The 22,124-nt window shown below is 37.4% G+C and overlaps 4 protein-coding genes across 8 annotated transcripts in view; 2 read left to right on the top strand and 2 right to left on the bottom strand.

Annotated features, from left to right (window-relative positions):
• The window catches only part of LOC114873288 (transcription factor SOX-5-like), a 142,894-nt gene extending 136,449 nt beyond the window's left edge, over positions 1-6,445 (top strand). For all 4 annotated transcript variants that reach the window (XM_029181469.2, XM_029181468.2, XM_029181467.2 and 1 more), the window contains 5 exons: positions 615-990; positions 2,033-2,257; positions 2,379-2,426; positions 2,577-2,729; positions 3,229-6,445. In XM_029181469.2, the coding sequence (XP_029037302.1) occupies positions 615-990; positions 2,033-2,257; positions 2,379-2,426; positions 2,577-2,729; positions 3,229-3,719 (1,293 nt within the window). In that variant the 3' untranslated portion in view covers positions 3,720-6,445. The remainder of the gene's footprint in view (positions 1-614; positions 991-2,032; positions 2,258-2,378; positions 2,427-2,576; positions 2,730-3,228) is intronic.
• A 3,537-nt stretch (positions 6,446-9,982) lies between these two features.
• Positions 9,983-12,621, bottom strand: LOC114873277 (DNA-directed RNA polymerase III subunit RPC3). 2 transcript variants are annotated; one of them, XM_029181446.2, is made up of 9 exons: positions 12,246-12,621; positions 11,918-12,174; positions 11,723-11,841; positions 11,509-11,639; positions 11,166-11,412; positions 10,894-11,102; positions 10,649-10,802; positions 10,212-10,572; positions 9,983-10,140 (listed from the first exon to the last, which is right to left on the bottom strand). In XM_029181446.2, the coding sequence occupies exons 2-9, from the start codon at positions 12,086-12,088 to the stop codon at positions 10,006-10,008; spliced, it is 1,527 nt and encodes a 508-aa protein (XP_029037279.1). In that variant the 5' UTR covers positions 12,089-12,174; positions 12,246-12,621; the 3' UTR covers positions 9,983-10,005. The 2 variants fall into 2 exon arrangements, with proteins under 2 accessions (XP_029037279.1, XP_029037278.1); XM_029181445.2 differs by having other exon boundaries at positions 11,918-12,150.
• Positions 12,622-12,810: 189 nt separating this feature from the next.
• Positions 12,811-13,980, top strand: LOC114873276 (deoxycytidylate deaminase-like). Its single transcript, XM_029181444.2, has 4 exons — positions 12,811-13,025; positions 13,107-13,342; positions 13,469-13,682; positions 13,812-13,980. The coding sequence occupies exons 1-4, from the start codon at positions 12,985-12,987 to the stop codon at positions 13,909-13,911; spliced, it is 591 nt and encodes a 196-aa protein (XP_029037277.1). The 5' UTR covers positions 12,811-12,984; the 3' UTR covers positions 13,912-13,980.
• A 1,126-nt stretch (positions 13,981-15,106) lies between these two features.
• The window catches only part of LOC114873275 (N-alpha-acetyltransferase 15, NatA auxiliary subunit), a 32,042-nt gene continuing 25,024 nt past the window's right edge, over positions 15,107-22,124 (bottom strand). The window contains exons 9-11 of the mRNA XM_029181443.2: positions 18,122-18,315; positions 17,925-18,033; positions 15,107-17,681 (exon numbers count right to left, since the gene is read on the bottom strand). Of these exons, the coding sequence (XP_029037276.1) occupies positions 17,149-17,681; positions 17,925-18,033; positions 18,122-18,315 (836 nt within the window). The 3' untranslated portion in view covers positions 15,107-17,148. The remainder of the gene's footprint in view (positions 17,682-17,924; positions 18,034-18,121; positions 18,316-22,124) is intronic.

Genomic DNA, 22,124 nt, shown 5'->3' with positions numbered 1-22,124 from the left:
ATTAAATCACTTGAAATTTAGATGATTTTTAGGAATTTTTCTTTTCTCAAAGTATACAACATATTGTGAAAAATCTTTTTATCTTTTATTTGTACACGAAAATATTTTGTTTATGTGGTCTCTATTGTGGTGTCATTTGTAGATCACTGTACAACTTACTCGTAGGATTTTTTGAAATAAAAAAAAAACAAAATGAAATTTTGAGACAAAAAGAATAATATGACGATGTTGTATGCAAGTTTAATCAAAAATTGTCAAGAAACAGTCAATTTCATACATAAAAGCGTTAATAGCCAATGGCTTCGCACGGTAACCATTTCACCCACAAAACGAATACTGCATAAATTTTTCGAATCAGTTCATAACTTCTTTTCTGAACGCAGTCACCGTCCATAAAAACCGCGTTTAAACTTTTGTTTTGCATTCTCATCTTTGTTTTATCAAAATTAGGTACTGTTTCAATGATTTACCTTTAGTTAGCTATTCCTGCATCATATGGGACTTTTTCCGACTTAAAATGCAAGTTCCTTGTCGTTTGATAAGAAAGCCCCCTTAAATAAACAATACTGAACCAAATAGTCATAATTAAAATAAAATTTTCGTCGGTGTTACAGATGATCAGCAGCCACCGGGAAGGTCCTAGCTGGGCGACGGCGCATTTGGCGCAAATGACGACGCAAATGGAGAAGGAAGCATCGCCGACGCCGATCTCGTCCGCCGTCGCGCCTACGGCGCCTCCTCTCCAGGATCTCGACGCGCCGTTGAACCTTACCAAGCCGAAATCCTCGTCGTCGGGGGCCACGGCGTCTTCCTCGTCGCCCGGAAGCGATTCGCACTCGACCGGGGCCGGAAGCAGCGGTCAGCAGGAGCAGCCTTTGGCCGCGACTGCGCCGAAGCTCTTTCCGCCTGGTTTACCGATGCCACGGAATTATTTGCCCAGTCTTCCTTACGCCGGATTACCGCCGCACCTCAGCACCCTTTCCTCTCCGAGTAAGTAATTTCTTTCGCAAATCATCGCGAGCAGATAGGATGCAAAGTTACACAAATGATTCGTGTCACGATTGAAAGAATTCAAATGCGAGGTGCATAGAAATATTATGTAAAAAATTCAGTTGCAGCTAAACTTTTCTGTTTCCTCGATTCGAACGCGAACTCGCCGGATATTCCTCTCAAAACGAAAGTAAAATATCGATGTTCGATTCCGTGTCGAATCGCGGAGTGCAATTCACCGATCGCTCTGCGGCTTTGGAAAAAGAATAAAGGGTGAAAAAAACGATTGCGTACCCTTTTTCGGTGGACAAGCAAGGCCGATGCCCATCGAAAAAAAGCCGATCAATGCCCCATAGAAATACCCGGCTCTGGATCTGAAACGTACGGTTAATTATGTTCGGGTATGCGCGCAATCGTTTAACCGATTGTGTTCGGATCGGCTTTTTCCTCAGTTCGTTAAGAAAACCTGTTCCCCTTCGCGTCCGGTTTTTGCTTTCGGTTAAAGCACAATCAACGACGCGTAACGCGATACCAAGATAACATCGTCGAAAAAGGGAACAAGCACGCAGATTCCTCGAGCTGTCATTGTAATATCAGAACAAGAGGTCGGGTGATCATCGTTGTTAGCTCGCACAGTGGCGTAAAACGTTCATCGTTGTTTCGCGAACCTCCTTCATTCGCCATCCGACGTATTAGAACTCTTTTATTACAAATTGTGAAGTTTTCTAAAGTTAGCGTCGGGAACGATTGTAACTTTCCTTGGTCTCCATTCTTTTTTATTAATAACTTGGATATTACTCGTCATAGAGCGAAACTGCTATGGCTTATTAATTTCAGGTGACTACGTAAGATTTTGATATAAGGAATTTTCTTGTAGGTGTAATAATCTTTGCGTAATCGTGTTCTAAAGTCAAAGTGTTACTACCGCCCCCCGGTCTACCCTTACATAGAATTTTATCCAAAGGGTAGGAGAGTTAAAGTAAAGTTCAGCCAGAAATTTTAATTAATAAACGTTTATTTATTAAAACGATCATTGTTACAGTGGGCAAAGTGATGTCAAAAGACGAAGCAGGCAGTGCGGGAGGTGCGGCAGCAGCCGCCGCGGTCGCAGCTGTAGAGAAACACTTCGCGATGCACGGGATCTACGCGCTACCACCTAGTGCAGGTGCGATGCCTCCTTCGCCTCAAACTCAACGACCTATGAAGCATTCCGCTTCCCGGGACGAGGCTGCGCAAGAGGAACAAGACTATCTCTCCACGTCGCACAGTAAATATCCTTCTCGCGTTAGACTAACCAGCAAAATTAGCAATTAATCAATCCGATAGCTACCGGTAAGGAATTAAAATTAATGGGAATTATAAGGAATGACGGTATTCTGAAATTACAGTGTGGCGGGAGCCGGGTTACAAGGTACCGGAAGACATAACGGAAAAAGGTAAGCAAGTCGGTCGTATCGGACGAACAGCGGGGCTGACGTTACGCTTTTGTTTCGAGAGCGCCAGGTGATGCTCACGAAATCAGATTCGCTTCTCACGAGGCAAGTATCGCGGCTAGTTGACATCTAACACGTTTCCTCTCTGTTCAGCTAAAATGGTGAGACAGCAGAAGAGGGAGGGTGAGAACAAACCACATATCAAACGGCCTATGAACGCGTTCATGGTGTGGGCCAAGGACGAGCGTAGGAAAATTTTGAAAGCCTGCCCGGATATGCACAACTCGAACATATCTAAAATACTCGGTAAGCATTTTTGACAGAGTAGTATTGGTATAGAGCAGCGGTTCATAATCTTTGGTTGACGGCAGACTCCCTTTGATTAATTTCTCTTACCGCGGACCTCTAAGATTCTTCAAAATTTAAATTTTTAGTATGTCGAAAATACTTGCATATATTTAAAATATGTACTCATTAACTGCTCATCAAAATCTTCAAACTTTAAGGGAAACAATATACTATAACTAAATAAATACACACAATTCTATTGAATATTTTTTATTCGAATAAAATAATAATAATAATAAGAAGAAGAACAAAGAATAATATTGTATTAATATTACTCATTAATTGTAATTTAATAATGTGAAGCCTGGTGCTGTATTTCGTTTACAAGTTTTTCAAAGGTTTTCAAAGGGTTTCAGAGTTAGACCTTTGGGAGTTGACGAACCACAGGTTAAGAACCGCTGATATAGCCAATTTTTCCATATCGCAAGAAAATTGAATTAATTTTCGTTTATCATAGGCGCTCGATGGAAAGCGATGTCGAATTCGGAGAAGCAGCCGTACTACGAGGAACAATCTCGATTGTCGAAGCTGCACATGGAGAAGCATCCCGACTACAGGTACAGGCCGCGACCGAAGCGTACCTGCATCGTGGACGGTAAGAAGATGCGAATTTCCGAGTACAAGTCGTTGATGCGGCAACGACGACAGGAAATGAGGCAGCTCTGGTGTCGTGACAGCGGTCAAGAGATGAGTTTCCTGTCGCCGGTCGGTTCCGATCTAAGCAGCCAACACCATCCGGGAACGGGAGCCGGACCGTCGGCGAGGCCGTCCGTTTCGCCGCCCGCGACGATGTTGAACGGAGGTGCGGCTGGTCCGAGTTCCGACCATCCGTCCTTCTACTATCCGCAGGACAGTCTCTCGCCGTCGGACATGATGGACTTTTCACCGGACAATTCCGGCTCGATCGGTGGTTACGACGCCAGTCCACGGCATCACGACGAGGATTGAACCGCGGCTCCGGGTCAGCCGCCATGGCCGCCCGGAGCTTCATCGTCAACGGTAGTGACAAGGTTAAAGCACCGCCACGGAGTTGCGTTCTGGTAACTGAAGGCACGCTGTTCTCCTCCTCGTGGTTCGACGCCGGAGGGACTTGGCGATACCCGCGGCGAAGATAACCGCGTGGTGAACGCGCGAGCGTAAAAAAAGGGAAGAACGTTCTCGAGGAGTGGACCGAGCGTCTCGAAGCCTCGCTCGAGAAGGTTGTGATATAACGATTTATTTCTGTGCCATCGTACGACGCGTACGGAACCGCCGTCGCGTCGCTTAACATCCATCGCGTGCCACTGGTGGAGAAGAAGAACGATGGCATCCTCGTGTACTGTACTCGGGTCTTAGGACAGTGTCGCGATACAGCCGAGCGTGAACGTAACGTAGGGTTCATGCACCCCGGGGGTTCGTCTCCTTATCCGTTAACGACGAACGTATCACGGGAACGTTTCCGGTGTACATGAGATTAGAAACGAGAGGATCACGGCGCGGACGCTGATGACCTCTCGGTTTGCTTGCTTGCTTGCTTGTTACTGTTACGAGAGACAGGGTAAGCTAACAAGACACTCTGTTACTCCGTCAGCCGTACCACGTCGAGCGGAACGCGACGGCGGCAAGTATACACGGTGTATTCTCTTCTGTGTAATCAAAACTGCGAACTGATAAGGTTTGATCGTCGTTAGCTAACGTTTCTAGGTAACAAGGTGCGCGCGAGTAATTTTCATTGTAACGAAAAACGTCGTTGCTGTATCCATCTCGCGCCTCTTTTAACGTACGACTGCGTGAAACAAGATGCATATAGAATTATAAATAAATAAATAAATTTAAATATATATATATATATTATATATACATACCTGATTTCTCGTAAGACTGCCATGTGTCACGTGTGCGCGTCAGAAGGATCGATTCGATGCAATCTCCTTCGACGATTCTCGATCCAACTCGTTTATCGCGTTTCGAACACCGTGAGACGATAGTGACACGTATACGTGCGTGCGTGAAGGTACGTTGAGCGGCCAAAAAAGTCTTGTTCCTATTCCTTCTAGTGTGTGTGTGTGTGTGTCTAGCGATACGCCATTCCGGTCGGCCGTGTCTTCTATATGAAACGCAATGGGAGAATAAGAAAAATCGTGAAACGAATGAAAAAAAATAATAAAAATTCTGATCCGTTTGTATCGCATCTCCCAGGTATACGGAAAGCACGCAATTAGATCGTATTAATATTCCACGTTTCCGTATTCGCACGCAATTACTTGTATTCGATATTCGCACGAGGGGACCGGGACAGAAGGGCGACAGGAAAAACGCGGGAAAAACTCTGTCACGCGATTCACCAACTCGTCAACGGTGGTCACGTCTCGTTTCATCTAAACACTTTTAGTACTTATAGTATTTCTTTTTTTTTTTTTGTTTCGTCATTTATTTATGGACCCTAACGTTAACGACGATTAGTCGCGGTGGATTTGAACAAGTTGAGAATGAACGAGCGTAAGGACACCAAGTACATTGGCAAACGATCGTCGAAAAAATATTGTTATATTCATTGTTTTCTTAATTGCATCGACTAAAATGTACGACGATGATTATTGAATAGCATTTGTTAGAAATAATTCTATGATCGTTTGTCAGTGTACACACTCGTGGGCCTAAGGATGGAGCATGAAAAAGTATGCAGAGAGAGTTAATAAAGAGAAACTACGTAAAGAGAAGAATCAATCGAGATACGTACGTACACACGTAGGAAGAAGAAAGAAAGCGAGAGGCACGCGCGACGTCGATTTTTAGTACAATGTTACTTCTGTATAAAATTGCGGAGGGGAATTAGCCGTTATTTATTGTAAACGATGTAACGAACGAATAATCAAATTTTAATACGACGTTGTGTTATTTTTTTTTTTTTTTTCGTTTTTCAATGTTCCGGAACGCAAGCTGTTACGTTTTATTCTTCGAGTTGTGCGGTGATGAAGGGTCCAGCAAGCCTAGAGAACCCTCGTGAACAGGGCTGAGCGAAAAAGAAGAGCACCGTTTCGTGAGAAGAAACTAATTAGGTATATAAAGTCTCGTTAACGCTTGTGAAACGAATCGAACCGGGTGACAAAGATCGGGAGCTCGATGTGATAATATTTATGTGCCAAATAGCGTTTTCGCGGGCCGGAAGTGAGGTCGCGTTCCCTCCGGTACCGGGTCGGCAGTGTTGGCTCGACGTGAAACTCGATTAAATAATTTTTACGTCTACTTCTATTTTTTCTCACAGTTTTTCCTTCATCTTTTTTCTATTTCTATTTCTTTCTCTTCTTCTTTCTCTTCCTCTTCTTGTTATTTATAATCAGTGCAATTCTATACAAGGTACCTAATATAATTTTATAAAGAGAGCCAGTATCCTCGGATGTATCTGTGCCCGGGTTTCGTCGGATGATCTTCGATACCGCGGCCGGCGGCAGATAGGATAGCTTAATGTTGATAATAATTTATTTTATGTATATAACATGGATTTGTACAAGTGCGTCGACGATGTTCACAGATCGACCGATGGAGAAAACAAGTGAAACAATCGGGGCCGACGCGGTAAAAAAAGTGTCAATACTATTAAATGTACAGTGTAACTATATTGTGATGTATTTGCATAGCGCAAACATATTATATATGTAATTTACTCGAAAACACGTAGAATTAACGATGTTAAATGCGATGCATATTATTATTTTCACGGTCATTATTACGTCTATTATTATCCTTGATAATTATTATTGTCATCGATCTTATTTAGTACTATTATTATGATTATTATTAATATTATTGTATCATTTCTCTCTCTCTTTTTTTTTTTAACGATTATCCTTATTAAGTTTAGCAATAGAGGTTGTACGTGCCAGTTCAAACGACGACAACAGCGGTGACACGAAGTTTTGTTGATCGTTTTCGTGCTCGAATACTCAAATTTCATCGTTCATACAAAAATTCAATGTTTTTTACATCGTTTTGTTTTTTTCTCCCTTTTTTCTTTCATCATTATTAATATATTTCGTCGAACCCCAGAACCGATTCTTGCGTCTCTTCAAAGTTATTGAATTTCTGTTTCTTTTTTCCCTTCTTTCTTCATTGATTCCAATTCCCCTAAAGATCACTGTTTCAACCTTATTTGCCCTACATGAATAAATTAATAACAAGAAATCAAGTTCAGAGACAAAGACGCTTTGTATATCGTTTCCTGTTGTGCCATATCGTTATAATCTTTCACGAAACAATTCGCTTCTCTTCAATCCCTTCTTTATCCTTCCTCTTTGGTCATCCCCGTGCAACTCGCGTCTTTCTCCTACAATTTTCATTGATCCTCTGCTTTAGAAATAATTTCAGTTCTGCATTCCATGAATTGCGATCAAGTGATCGAAAGAAAAGATCGTTTTTCCTCGAATTCCTGTGAGAAAAGTTCGTCGATCATCTTTTCCCATTATCTTCTCGTTTGTTTTTGGTTTCTTTTCTTTTTTTGTACGGAGACGAACGTTTTCGCGATAATCTCGACGCACTCGCTTGTAAATTAATCGGATTCTTAAAAGAAAGGAAATGCAACCAGTGCGAATGCAAAAAGCTGTAAGAATAGTAAAATTGTAAAACGAATACATTACTAATACTATAGTGTATTTAACGTAACGAAACAAAAAAAAAAAGGATAAGTGAACACTAAAATCCAATTTCAATATTCCACAAATTCACTTCATTTACATGTACGTTGTTGTTAATGGTATGAAAAAAAAAAAATATATATATATATATACATAATAAAATAACGCTTTACCGAAATTCAATCTTAGTTTTAGGTAACAAAACGTTATTTCTAGACGAAACTTGTACGTACGAACAGTGTACATAGTTATGCAGTATCGTGTAAATGAGAAAAAGATGAAAGAGTGAACGGGAGCGTGTGTGTATGTGTATGTATAAATTCAGTCAAATGCATGTTTGAATGCGATTACATGCTCACGATCATCTTATCACTACTTGTGACAGTCTGTAGTACACGTTATTAATTGGTGTCAATAGCGTACAATCAAAATATATAACTATCATTAAGATCGGTGAATCTTCACTACCAACATTATGTGCTTTGAATTTCCACGATTAATATGTACTATAAGCGGAGAAATTCGGCTTCGTGGTAGTGTTAAGATGAACGTGTAAATTATACATAATAGGAACTAAGGGAAAATCATACTTGGACGTAAAACGTGCTAATAGTAGCGGGACACACCACAAAATGATGGTCACCAATCTCTACCGTAATTAAATTACGTTCTAGCTAATTATATAATAGCATTTTTGCAGCGTTCGACTTATTTACTGATCCATAAGGCACCTTGAGCTGGCTGTGATTCATAACTCTTAATAATTTCTTTCTAATCAACCAATACACCCACCCACGCACACGTACATGCATACACACATCTACACACATTCATATCGCATAGATCAAAAAGGTAAATTATATGGAAAGTGTTTGTGAACGTTAGAACGTTTAAAGGTGTGTACTCCAAGATCATTTTCCCTGATAGATAGTGACATCAAATGCACTGTATCACATAGAGAACAGCACTATTATAAACATAGATATATGATTATATTTATTACAATAATTTGAAAGTTAGGTATCCTTTGTTGTTTGTATTTTACAAGCGTAACCATTATTATACATAAATAAATAACTATATAAATGAACGAAACATTATGTATTTGTTATTTCGTAAGAATGCGCGTTTAACTGAACATTCGAAAATCGTGATAAACGATTCATAGCGTTTTGTGTGACGATATCCCATTTAAAAGAAAACTAGGATCGCGTTACGTGTAAGCAACTTTCAAAGTTAGAGATCAAATGAGTTTTAAATTGCGCTATGTGCATTGCTCTATATGTACGTATATGGCTTGGGGTGTTAGGGACCCCGAAGCACGATGGTGATACTCTGCATATCGACATTATAGCATCCGGGGTGTCAGGGACCCCGGTGACACCCTGCACACCGACTTAAAATCATCTTGGGGTGTCAGGGACTCCTGTGAACCTACATGGAGCTAGCCGGAAGGAATAATAAAATACGGAATTCCTTCACATCCCTCGTTCCGTTACATCTATGCATCCCGTACATCCTTGCATTCTTTTTATCCCTACATTCTTTTCATCCCTTTATTCTTTTCATCCCAACATTCCTTTCATCCCTACATTCTTTTCAACTCTATATTCTTTTCATCCCTACATTCCTTACATCTCTTCATCCCTTATATACCTAGATTCTTATCATCACTTAAATCCCTAGAATCTTATCATCCCTTAAATCCCTACATTATTATCATCCCTACATTCTTTTCATCCCTACATTCCTTACATCGTTTTATCCCTTACATCCCTACGTTGTTTTCACCCCTACATTCTTTTCATTCCTACATTCTTTTCATCCCTACATTCTTTTCAACCGTACATTCCTTACATCTCTGCATCCCTTATAATAAATATATTATAAAGACTGCTTGGAGTAAAGGTAAGTTAGAATTTCGCGAAAATTTCGAAAAAACAGCGCCCCCTAGCGGCAAAAATGTGAACTAAAATTTCGATGTCGATTCAGCGCCATCTGGTTTTGAAAAAAGGAACTAAAACAAGTCGAAATTTTGGCCCTCTGGCGGCAGAAATGTGAACTAAAGTTTCGATGTCGAATCAGCGCCATCTGGTTTTGAAAAAAGGAATTAAAACAGGTCGAAGTTTTGGCCCTCTGGCGGCAGAAATGTGAACTAAAGTTTCGATGTCGAATCAGCGCCATCTGGTTTTGAAGAAAGGAACTAAAACAAGTCGAAATTTTGGCCCTCTGGCGGCAGAAATGTGAACTAAAGTTTCAATGTCGAATCAGCGCCATCTGGTTTTGAAAAAAGGAATTAAAACAAGTCGAAGTTTTGGCCCTCTGGCGGCAAAAATGTGAACTAAAATTTCGATGTCGAATTAGCGCCATCTGGTTTTGAAAAAAGGAACTAAAACAAGTCGAGGTTTGGCCCTCTGGCGGCAAAAATGTGAACTAAAATTTCGATGTCGAATCAGCGCCCTCTGGTGGCGAAAGAAGGAACTAAATTTGTATATAATCGCAGCCCTTGTAGCCGCAAAAATTTCAACTCAATTTCAGGGAGGTACTCGGATGTATGGAATGCAGGAATATAAGTGCTTTATATATAAGATAAGAAAGAAAAAAGATAAAAATGCGCCTTTTATTTAATGATACCGTAAATACATTGTTAGTAGAAATAGAGTATCATCTATTTGTAATTCAGTGATGCCTAATTTCTTAATTGTATTTTGAACTTTTTCTAATTGTTGCTTCTCAGACGGTGTCATCAGCTCTGCAATCTGTAAACAATTTAGATGTAGTTATTTTGTTATCATACAATTGAAAATAATACAATAATAAGTATACGCACCTCGGCTAATTGTTCCTCAGTTGCACCATGTTCTTTTAAATTACTTGTAAGTGTTTGCATTCGTAACTGTTTATCGATCATTCGCTTATTACTACTTACTTCATATTCCCGTCTTTGCATAGTGTTGTACAATGCATGGTAACAATGTTCTATTTCCATACGAACAACCATATTTAAATCTATATGAAACAAAAAGAAAGTTTTTATCGGTGCAGCCGACACCCCAGGTTTCTTTAGTTCCTGCATTTGTAAATAATTCTCTTGTAACAACGTGTACGTCAGGTGTTTAGCTTCTTTAGCTGGAATCATGGCTAACTGCTGAATTCGTTCTTGCTCAATATACTTCCTATCCTTCACTAACCTGTAAATAAAAAGCGAAAATACTTAACTTGTATTTACATTATACACAATGTATAAAACAAATCTTTGTATCATACCTAAAGATTCTCGCTGCTTTAGAGCCAAATCGTTCCATCACGATATTTTCTAAAGTTGTCCATGCTAGCTGATTGAAAGCTTCCTTCATGTTAACACTATACTGGCCACCTCCTGAATCTCCAACTCGCTTCATAAATTGACTGCTATCTTCCTCTGGAATAATACACTTGTTAAACATGATGCAATATTATTTATTATATTTGAATACTTTACAAAACCTTTTATAGACACCTATTATCCATACCAATGAGACGTAAATATTGGTCAATGTACTGTGTAAGCGATGGATAATTCTGTTTTTTAACAGCATCTTTTATCTCGGTAAGAGGAATTGGATTGGATGTATCCGCCCATGATGCTGTTCTCAAATACATGAGGAATAATAACTGCCTCATCAATTCACCTGCATTTTCATCCAGTCTTTTCTGCATAGCTGATACAATAATTTGATCCCTATAGATTACATTTAAAATTTTTTACATGTCTTATATTTATTATGACTTTTGCAAATCTTACCTAAGGTCTTGAGTAAATCGATCAAAATTAACATTCCAATAAATTTTATCATCACCCGCATCAACATTATCATTCCCTTCTATCTTGTTAGCAATAGCAGCCAAATTTAAATCTGGTACTGTAAAGTCTGTTTTAAGAAAAGCTGTCTCTTGAACTGCTTCTTCGCATAAACTACGTATCAAAAACTGAGTTTTAACTAGTAATTCAAATTTATCCTTTAAAACAAGTACCGATGGTTGTAAATCAGCTAAAATCATAAGTGGGTTATTAAGTAACAGGAACTTAATATACAAACTATACTAGTGTAATCTTTATACATGATTGTAAATATAAGTTTACATACATGGTAATTGTTCAATTCTTTTGTATGTTTTTACTATGAGATCAGAAGCTGTTATGTATCCATGTTTTAACACTTCTTCTAACATCATTTCACTTTCATCTCCACAAATTGTTTTCACAAAAAACATATACCTATTAAATTTAAAATATATAACGTTTAGGACTCTCAGTCTCATTTACAATGTTAAATAATATACACATATGGTAAAAATTACCTGGGGTAACGAAGGACCATTAAGACTTTTTCACAACTCAAAGAATATTCTACAGCTTTTTCATTTTTTTGATGAATAACAAACCCATATTTTATTAAAACACATAGTGCTTCTTTTATCTAAACATTAGATTATTTCTTTTATTACGAATATATGAGGTATTATATGAAAGTACTAAAAGATATAGATTTATACCTTTGATAATGGTAGTTTTGTTGTACTACGAATTAAACCTAATGGTTTTGTACCATATTTAAGCAGATCTTCACCTACACACTGAACAATTTGCCCAAAATGTTCATATAAAATAGAAGAACATAATTTCCTACACATTAATGACATATTGACATTTATCACATATAACATTTCACAAGCATGCACTCAGCTCTATATAAATAATTTAATATATTGCAGATGTAGTGCAGAATCTGAAACATTTTATAAATAAGATTCTTTATTAAACATTATCTCTGTTCACTTGCTTAATCTTTCATAAGATTACAGTAAAAACATGAAATCATACTTATATTATACAGAAGTTACAGCATTTATGTATATATTAAAACTATGTTTCAGAAATACATATTGCTATTTTTTTGAAATTCTACATTTTATTGTTTTCTGTGACAAATTAACTTGAAAGATCTCAGAACTTATAAAAACGATGTCCATGTTACCAGTGACTACAGATCCAACAAGACTGGACATGCTTTTGTACTCGAAAAGTCATGATTTTGGGTAGCCAGACACCCCAAAGCGCAGTTAGGACTGCATGTCTGGAACATAATCGATATGACAATCCTGCCTATTTTACAAGTCTCTCTTTTACCACAGTATAGGAAAGATAATCATATTTAATAGGAAAAATACAATAATTATAAGCTTAGTTTCCCAGATATATAAGTTATATTTTTATATATGTATGTTTTATTTCCCATGTCAGTATATGTATATACCGCAGTTCACCAAAGTCCATAACTCCGACGCGCAGGTTGGAAGATGGTGGGGGAACGCAGCAAGCTCTCTGCTAATCGCTTTCCACTTCGTTTGGGAGTATCGCCAATCAGGGCGAAGATGCGTACTGGAGATGCGCAAAGAACGAAAACTGGTCTTTTCGCAGTTATGGGCTCTGGCACGCTCTGGTGAACTGTAGTATATATACATAGTTTGGGACAGTGGTAATTTATTATAATTTTATGCAATTTTAACATTTAACAAATTTATACGTGTTTTGTAAATAAATATAAAAGGCTGTTATAAAAATGGCACAAAATGGTATTTTTGTAGAAACTAATTCTAAATGGTATAGCATACACAATATTATAAAGTTTACTGTAATAATTACTAGTATGATGTAAATAGTATGCTATTGTCATTCTCATAGTGATATCAACAATAAAAACAAAAGATATATAGAGTGGGATGAATACTTTATGGGAATTGCTTTTTTGGCGGCAAAACGTAGTAAAGATCCCAGAACTCAAGTTGGTGCATGTATAGTAAATGATGAAAAAAGAATTCTAGGCATTGGATATAATGGAATGCCTACTGGTTGTAGCGATGATGAATTTCCATGGGGAAAGGATTATAATGATAAATTACAAGACAAGTCTTATTATGGTAAGTAAATATAAACTTATTTTTTAAAAATTAGATAAATATTTAATTTAAATTAAAGATTAATTTAATGAATTATATAATTTAATTTGGCATTATGGTATTATTATAATATAATAAAAATTGTAGTATGTCATGCAGAAGTTAATGCTGTCTTAAATAAGAATTGCAGTGATGTTAAAAATTGTTCCATTTATGTGGCCCTTTTCCCATGTAATGAATGTGCTAAAGTACTAATACAATCTGGAATAAAATTAGTTGTGTACATGTCTGATAAACAAGCTCATAAAAATGAAATCGTAGCTGCAAAAAGAATGTTTGATGCAGCAGGTGTTAAATATAGGTATCTCAATTATTTCAATCCTTATTTTTATATTGAAATTTTGTAAATATTTTAATTGTAAGAACTTTAATTTTTGGTACTCATATCTTTAAAGTTTAGTAATATGAATTTTTGAAATTCTTGTTACAGGCAATATATTCCAAAAAATCAACAGATTGTAATTGATTTTTCTGAGATTGATAAAAATGACAAGATCCAAGAACTTTCAAAAAAACTTGAGAGTATATGAACATACTTAGATAATAAAAATAATATAATAATAATGTTAATGTTTATAATAAACAGTATTTTTATAATATGTATTCATGATTTATTTCATTTCTTTTGTGACATTTTGTAAGGTCAGATTTTTAACTAATATTAATTGTTTGGTAACGCATGAAAATATGGCTCATGGTATTATTGGGTATGTGGTGTAACATTTTTATGTTGACTCATTTAGTCAATAGAATAGTTACTATTATTTACATATAAAATTGTATTAGAAGTAGGTACAGGCAAAAATGAAGAATACCACTTTCTTAGTTAAAATTTTACATGTCTCCTTATTTTCATGTTTAACATTAACCACATATGCTTATGGAAAATAAATAAAATAATGTACAGAATGCGAAAGAATTTAGCAATAATACAAAGACACTATGAAGTATTAAGGTAATATTGTTTGCAATAATATTGCAAACTGGTTCACTGTACAATATGATGAAGTATGGTATGGTAGAAATATGTAACAATATTTACCGCTTTTTCAAAATGACTGAAGGAAGGGCGATTGTGGATACGTGATATAATTTTTTCACGATGAATCGTCATTAATATAACAACAAAGATGAATTGGACACAGAGTTTTGATATATATATGATGATGATAATACGTTCATGTACATACTATACATATCCCGCTTAAAATATTATTTTATTTACGTTCGTAGTGGCATCTATAATAGAGGAAAGTTACAAACAGAAAGTAATTATACGTGGTGATTGAATTCATCATATTAAAAGATATTCGATGTTATGAAAATACGTGAATATTTTATACTACACGTGTGAATTTGTTAAAAGATTTGCCTATTGTTGAATGCATTATTATATATATATATATTTTTTTTTTATTAATTCGAACTTCAAAAGGCAATGTAATAGTCTCTTATAAATGGAAGTAACACGTTCTAATGCAATGATTGAAATAAAATTTATATTTAATGATCATTAATTTGTTCGTTTTTTAAGCTTCCTTTAATAGAATTATAAACCACTCTAAAAAATTAATTATACAAATTAAAACTTTGTATGAAGCCTATATGATGAATTCGTTTGTACGAAGGAGATGAAGAGTAAAAGTGGAGATATCCTTGCTTATTGTTTATTTGTAAGATTAAATGAAGGACCAAAAGGCAAATTTGAACTGAACCCTCTAAAAATTGATACACTATCCTTAACCAGCATCATTTATTTATTTATTTTTTTTAAATTTGATCTTATTTATGAGAGATAGAAATTTGTATACTGAGGTAACAACCTCCGATAAAGATTGGAGCAACTAATATACGTAGCTTTTAAGATCCTTGATTATGCGAAAGATTGCAGGAAGAGTTGAAAAAAAAGAAAATATTAATAAACAAACGGTAACACTTCGGTAGATGCATGGTCGGAAACTTGGTACATCGTGAATAATGTGTATTAAATCTGTATTAGGAATGAATACTATTTGCAAGAAGTTTGTTTATCGATAAACTGGCATGATAATATTTTTCTTTCGTCGTATGAAATGACTAATATTACAATGAATGTGTAGAACATTTATATTATCGCTTACGTTACGATATTATTTGCATAGCCCTGAGAAACATTCCATGCATTTACAGAAGGTATTTACGGAAACAATAATTGCATTTATTATATTCTCATAGATTATTCCATCGATTGATTTTTAATTAAGTAGTAAAATTTATCCAATATGTACTACTTTGCGAGTGAATCGAAACTTTAAATATTATGTTACCATATAAGCCGATTTAAATATCTTATTTTTATAATTACAAATTAAGTTGACTTCGAGCGAATTTTCAACACTGTCATAGTATCAGTTGTAAATTATATTCTATGACTTAAATAAGATAGGAAATATGTTTTATATATATACGTGTATATATTGTTAAAGTAATAGCTGAAATATATACAAACATTATCACTAATTTGTAGTATCTGTATGATATTCAATTAATTTTTGTTTTAAGGAAATTCACAACTTATATATATATATATATCGTTATTTTCAAAAAATAAATCAGGTAAGCATATAACATTGTTAATTTTTTACCGGTAAATTGTAACATTACCTTTTATTAAAATTTCTGTAATCCGTTCACATACAGATGCATGATATTTGTTTTTTTTTTTTGTTTCTATCAACACTTGTTTTCGATTTATCGTATTTATACTTTGGTAATTTGCGTATACAATACGCACTTTATTGTTCTTATTAGTAACTCTCACAAAGACTTTCGCAAATGGACACTACTTCGTTATTGACTATTCTCGATGGAATTATCAGGGCTCCAATCCAAACGTAGATCATTACCCTGGCCTCGAACACAGAAATAAAATTAGTGTATCTAGAAGGAAAACGTTATGATCGTATGTTCACTTTGTGTAAACGGTTCGCGAATGAAGTGAACTAGAAGATAGTATATGACTTGGAACAAAGTCTATTCAAATGTAGCGACGAACATGCGCGGTACAATTATATCGGGTGCTCGATGATCGTCTTAGTTTTCAAACTCTACACAGTAGAGTGTTTTATGCGGATATCGCTGAAAATAGTACACTTTAACATCAAGTAGAAATATCCATAGAACGCGCATATGAATGTATACAAGTCTTGTATTTTGTACCAATGTGTTAGTTTCGCACGTCATATAATTTACACACTGTACTTTCCCCGCCCGTCGTAATTATCCCTCCATATTTCAACCGCCCTCCCTTAAATCCCGTTGCACTAAAACATTTCACACTTTGCCGTTGATCTTTCCATTTAGCGTTACCGCTTTGTCGTTAGAGCGACCAGCGGTGTTAATTCTATCTGTTCCAATTGTTAATTAATATTAGCTAAGCCATCCTTTCTTCGTTCACCTAAAATTCGGGACCATGTCATCGGAGGCACTGTTCTCGCGCCTCTTCGTATTATAATTTATTAAGATTGTTTATCCAGCACTGTTCCAGCACTGTTTCTTTCGCACTACTTGAAACCTTCCAGGAACGGTTCGTGTATATATAATACATGTGTAATAATTATTAATTAAATCCGCCAATTTCGCTTCCCTTCACTATGTCCGTTGTTATATCGTACGCTTCCATTCGACGAATTTCACCGTAGATCTTCGTAAATGCTCTACGCTCCTCCACGTAATTACATCGTCTAACTACGTAGTAGATCAGTAACGCTGGACAGTGCGTGCCTCGATCAGTTTTTGATAGAATTCTCCTTCTCCTGATGGTTGGTCGTCGCCTTTGTTTCTGGAGGCCGAAAAGCCGTGGCGTACGGGAAACGTTTATGGCATTTTGCCATGAAATCGGCTATCGCGGCGTCGCAATCCCCAAAGTCACCGTTACGCATCGATTCTAGCACCTTTGTACAATTCTCTAGAGTCACACCTTCGAGATTGTCAATATTCGTGACCAGTGACAGAGCTGTCTCTTCGAGAACAGGGGACATATCCAAGAAATCCATGATCTTTGCAGCCTGTAGAAGGTGCGGCAGTGAGTTTCGATTCTTCTTCAGAAATTCAGCGTTGAAGTGGAAGAGCGTAAAGTACATTGTGCTTGATGTGGAATAGATCCCAGCTGTTTGCCGTTTCACGACCTCGCCCACTGGTTTTTCTAATCCTAAATGGCTTATGTGTAATATAAAATTTACTATACACGTGTGAAGATCAGGATGATTTGGATCTAGGTTGTGTGCACGTTTAATCGACCTAAGCATCAACAACGTTTTACCTGTAACAAATATTTTTCATTTATCAAACAAATAGATTATGTATACCGGACGATGTATCGATAGTAATCCTTTTAACATTACGACGGCCGCATAGTATACCGTGGAATTTATAACTTTTGTGAATTTACATTCTTTTTTACATTCAATTGAACGTTACCGATAACAATTTATTTCATTTAACGTAACAATAATTGAATAACGGCCATCAAAATGTTAAGTAGGTATTAATCATTTCTACGCACATTTACGATGATAAATTTCAAATGCCATAAGATGTGTCTCTATTCTGTCCGATGCCAGTTCTTGCAGAGGTTTTAAGAATTTGATTGCCTGCTCCAATGGATCCTCGACCTGTAACCAATGAATTCATTTCAACTAATGTTCAACTATCATGAAGAAAACTGAAAACTTTGTTCGCAGAATATATTTATTAACTAACCCTTTCCAGTTTCTCCGGTATAAGTTCGTCTAACGTGGGTTGTTCTAAATCGGGATCAGCCTGTTGTCGCGACTTATTGTGCTGCTCCCTTTTCTCTTGTGCTTGAGCAGCTTGTTGTCGCTTCAACTCAGCCTTTCTGCGTTGCTTTCTCTGCTTGTTCCGTAATTTCTTCAATTCTGACGGCGCTAAATTCTCTGCGAACAGAAACAAACAAAATTCACGTTAACGTCTTACCTTTAGGAGCCAATGCAGATGATGACGGTGATGATTTACGATCTACATAGAGTATCAATAGAAAAAAAAAAAAATGAAAAAAAGAAATCGTCCAAGGAATTGTGAAAATATATTCCCTACGATAATTTCAACGCTATTCACGAATTTACGAAGCATGGAACCAGTCTCTACCGCGTTCTAATAATGCATCGACTATTTCTTACATAATTGGAAAGCGCTCGTGATTTTCGTGTTATAAAACTGCATTAATAGAACGGTAATTAAAACGTTGATGCCCACTGAACAAGTTAAGTAGAGGAGAATTAGCGCAATAAACCGGTAAGTTCTTCGCCGTTATCCAATACGCTTTCCATGATTAAGTTCGCTAATCATCTCGATCATACCGTCGGTTTATTGCGAATTTTTCGTGCAACTAAAAATCAGCACAAAATATTCATTTCCAACGGTATTTGAAAAGTTTCTAAGGAAATAGAAATTTATTCAATTTTCTATCTGTTTTGTGCTTCGGTCTTCCGTTAGCCGAGTTTGATCAATTCAGACGATTAGGCTGGAATACGTACGCGATACAATCAGGTTACCAGTTTTTCCTTAGCTGTCTCACGATAAAGTGGTGACTGCACGTGACTAAGGTGCACGCGTGACACGTGCACGCATGCCAGGCCTGCTAACTGTTTGTAGGCCTAACCGCGACCAGAGGCGAGGAAAAGTTGAAAAAGGTTTTACGAAATCGACGGAATTGCTTCTATCGTTGGTCTTGGTACACTGTCTGACCTTGCTCGACGCACTGCACGCCGGTAAAAGTGTCGTGTGTCGAAATAACACGGCACAGGACACTTTGAACGTTCTCGTATTTACCATTGCCGCAATTAGAATGTTATTACCGTGCTTAAGTTCTCGGGACGGCGAACAATTTATACCGTTAAGACGTCTTATTACAGAATTGCATGAAATTTTTCATATCCAAACGCGTCTAACGCATCTCGTCAACCGACGTTATTAATAGAGTGAAAGAGCACTTCGTTAATTGGTACGAGCTACGCGTGACTCGGGTCAGGAAAATAGTATTTCTAATTAGGGGGATGGTATGCGTGACTATCGAGCAGGAATTTTTCATCCTTGACAAAGGAGGACCTTGCGCGTATTACGAGCGTGCTCGGGAATGTGGAGCAACAGGCGGCACCGGCACCGGCACCGGCATGCAACGTTTATGCAAATTGCATCCCTCGAATAGGTGAACGCGTGCACGCGTGATCATACGCGTCGACCCGCGCTCGTTCGCGGAGAAAAGCGATTCTGCTCGCTATTTCCTCGGAACGAGGCAACGCCTCGAAAATTCGATCGTATCGAGCTGAACCGTCTCGTTGCGAAAGTCAAACCCTCCGCGAAACAGGACTTTGACTTCAACCTCTCGCATTCCGATGATAATCTCCGATGATATATCTATTCGATTCGCGGCGAGAAGCGGTTGAAGAGTGCTCTAAAAACTTGTCACCTCTATTTTTGGTATTCTGCTGAAAATAAATTCTTAGCTCAAGCGTGTAACGCGCAAAAAAACTTGGGTTTACCAATAGAAATAATTGCAGTTAGGTAAGAAACCCCAAGCAGCGCAAATGACGGGGGCGGCAAGGTCGATGGATGCAAAAATCTGGTCTTGCTTACATTGCAGTCATTAAATAAGAATAAAGGAAAAAGAGGAGCGAGTAAGGATGTTTAAATGACACACTTTTATCTTGGTAATCGGTTATGCAGAAGAAACAGCTGTAATTTCGATTTAACTAAGCGCGCTGTCGTAAACGGACGCCCACGATGATCTTAAACGCGCTTCTTTCCTCTTTTTTCTATCGAGTTATCCGGTATGGTGAGAAAAACAGCGAGTATTGATAATCACAAATTGCACAATATTGTCCTAGAAAAAACAACCATCGTCCTCGTTCGATCTGAACGATCCACGATACTCGGAAACGCGATGACAACAGCACCAGAGACGTTAATAAATGATGCAGGAACTGTCGATTACACGAACGTCAACCATGATTACGAGCATGCACCGCTATACAATGTTCTAGGATCGAAATGACGGTAATCACGAGAGAAGGCTGCGTCGCCAAGATCGTTCTTGCAACGCTAACCGCCCTCGGTGGTCTCTTCTGTGTTCCATTTCCTAATCGCCGCCATGCTTTTTAATAACAACGGCGTGGCTGTACTGATTAACAAATTTCTGCGATTTCAATCCATTCTAACAGTGTCGATTGAAACATTGAAATTAATGATTTGAATGTTGAAATAATAAAAATAAAAGAATTCTTTGTATAAGAAACAATCTTTGAACAAAGCATAATATACAAGTTATTCAAGTTTTTGCAAACGGTAACGAGTTTAAAAGAGGTGAAAGGTTAAATTCCACCATATCTACAAGCACGTGTGTCCCACACGGTGTTTATAGAAAAAAAGAAAGGATACCAAACCCACCGATATGAAATATTGAAAAAATCAATACCGATGCACGCGCACCGATAATAATTGTGACAATGTTCGTTGTATCACGGTAGGTCATTGTATGCAGATCGAAGAACACGACTGGTATTCGCGGTGTAACTCATAAATTACATATTCGAAGAGTATCGTGACCGTAATGGCGTGTATGAGAAGCCTACCGTATAACGCACCGTTGACAAACGTATTGTTACAACTGGACGCAAAAACAATCGACACGTTGAATCTCGAGAACGCGAGCTACAATTCTATTATCCGAGAAAGTTTTCGATCGATTGTTTTTGGATCGGTGAAAAACAGAAAACCGTGATTCATCAATCGATTGGCAACACCTTCGTTTCCTGCCTCTTTTCACGGTGACTTTTTGCCGATTTAGTTAACGATTCAACACGGAATTGAATTGTCGATCCAAGAAATATTCGAGCTCGATAATTACTCGATGTTATTTGTCCTTAAACCTTGAATAGCAAAACTTGTGGGTCAATTGTGACCCAAACTTACAAAATTAGCCTAAAGTTAAATGGGCTTTTCTCCATGGTCCACGGTCCGAGGGTTAATGCATATACGATGCGGGGATGGAAAATGATGAATCTTTTATTCTTGAAAGTAACAATAGAACTCTCTTTTTCGCAGACGGTATAAAAATAAGAGACCTTATGCAGCAACCTAATATCTTGATCTTGAACGGTAAATGCCATCGAAAGATCATCGAGAATCAGGGTAAGAAAGGTGTGCTCGAACTTACTGTTATTTTGTTCCTATTTGCAAAATCTGACGCAACGAGCGACCAAGAATGAAACGGATTCATGGCTCGTTCGAAATCTATTTTCCACCTAACATATTATGAAACCAGGGAGCTAGCTCTGTGAATCAGTGAGAAATCGAGCAAATTCAAGCTGGATTTGCGTCATGGACCGAAAGGGGAGAGGCTACGAGGAATAATCGGAGCAGGTTCGTGATCTTTGATCGCTTCGAAGAAGGTATTAAGGTGCCGCTGTTCATTATTTAACATCTATCCGCTTTCGGTCTAAAATTGAACCAGTTTCTTATTAACGATTCAGGGAAATCCTACTATCAATTAACCTCATGACGTTTTTTTGGAACCGATGAAGCTATTCTTCGATTAGGTTGAGAAATTAACAGACAGAGAACTTATGCAGCAGGCTGATATATCGTAGCCAAAGTGCTCGCCCACGATTCCTGTCGAAGTTCTGTGTATGGTGAAGGGTGTGTAAATGGTTCCACGGAGCAAGTGCTAGGCGTGGCTCATAGGAGA

This window comes from Osmia bicornis, chromosome 4 (assembly GCF_907164935.1).
Source record: "Osmia bicornis bicornis chromosome 4, iOsmBic2.1, whole genome shotgun sequence".
Taxonomy (NCBI): Eukaryota; Metazoa; Arthropoda; class Insecta; order Hymenoptera; family Megachilidae; genus Osmia; species Osmia bicornis.
Note: the sequence above shows the minus strand (reverse complement) of the source record. Positions and strands in the feature narration are given on the sequence as shown.

Coding starts and splice junctions, on each gene's coding strand:
- LOC114873277 (XM_029181446.2), bottom strand. CDS start 12,088: ATGTTATATGTGATAAATGTCAATATGTCATTAATGTGTAGGAAATTA. Junction 11,842..11,917: donor CAAAACTACCATTATCAAAG/GTATAAATCTAT, acceptor TCTAATGTTTAG/ATAAAAGAAGCACTATGTGT. Junction 10,573..10,648: donor AAAGCAGCGAGAATCTTTAG/GTATGATACAAA, acceptor TTTTATTTACAG/GTTAGTGAAGGATAGGAAGT.
- LOC114873276 (XM_029181444.2), top strand. CDS start 12,985: ATGGCACAAAATGGTATTTTTGTAGAAACTAATTCTAAATG. Junction 13,026..13,106: donor GTAGAAACTAATTCTAAATG/GTATAGCATACA, acceptor TCATTCTCATAG/TGATATCAACAATAAAAACA. Junction 13,683..13,811: donor GCAGCAGGTGTTAAATATAG/GTATCTCAATTA, acceptor TTCTTGTTACAG/GCAATATATTCCAAAAAATC.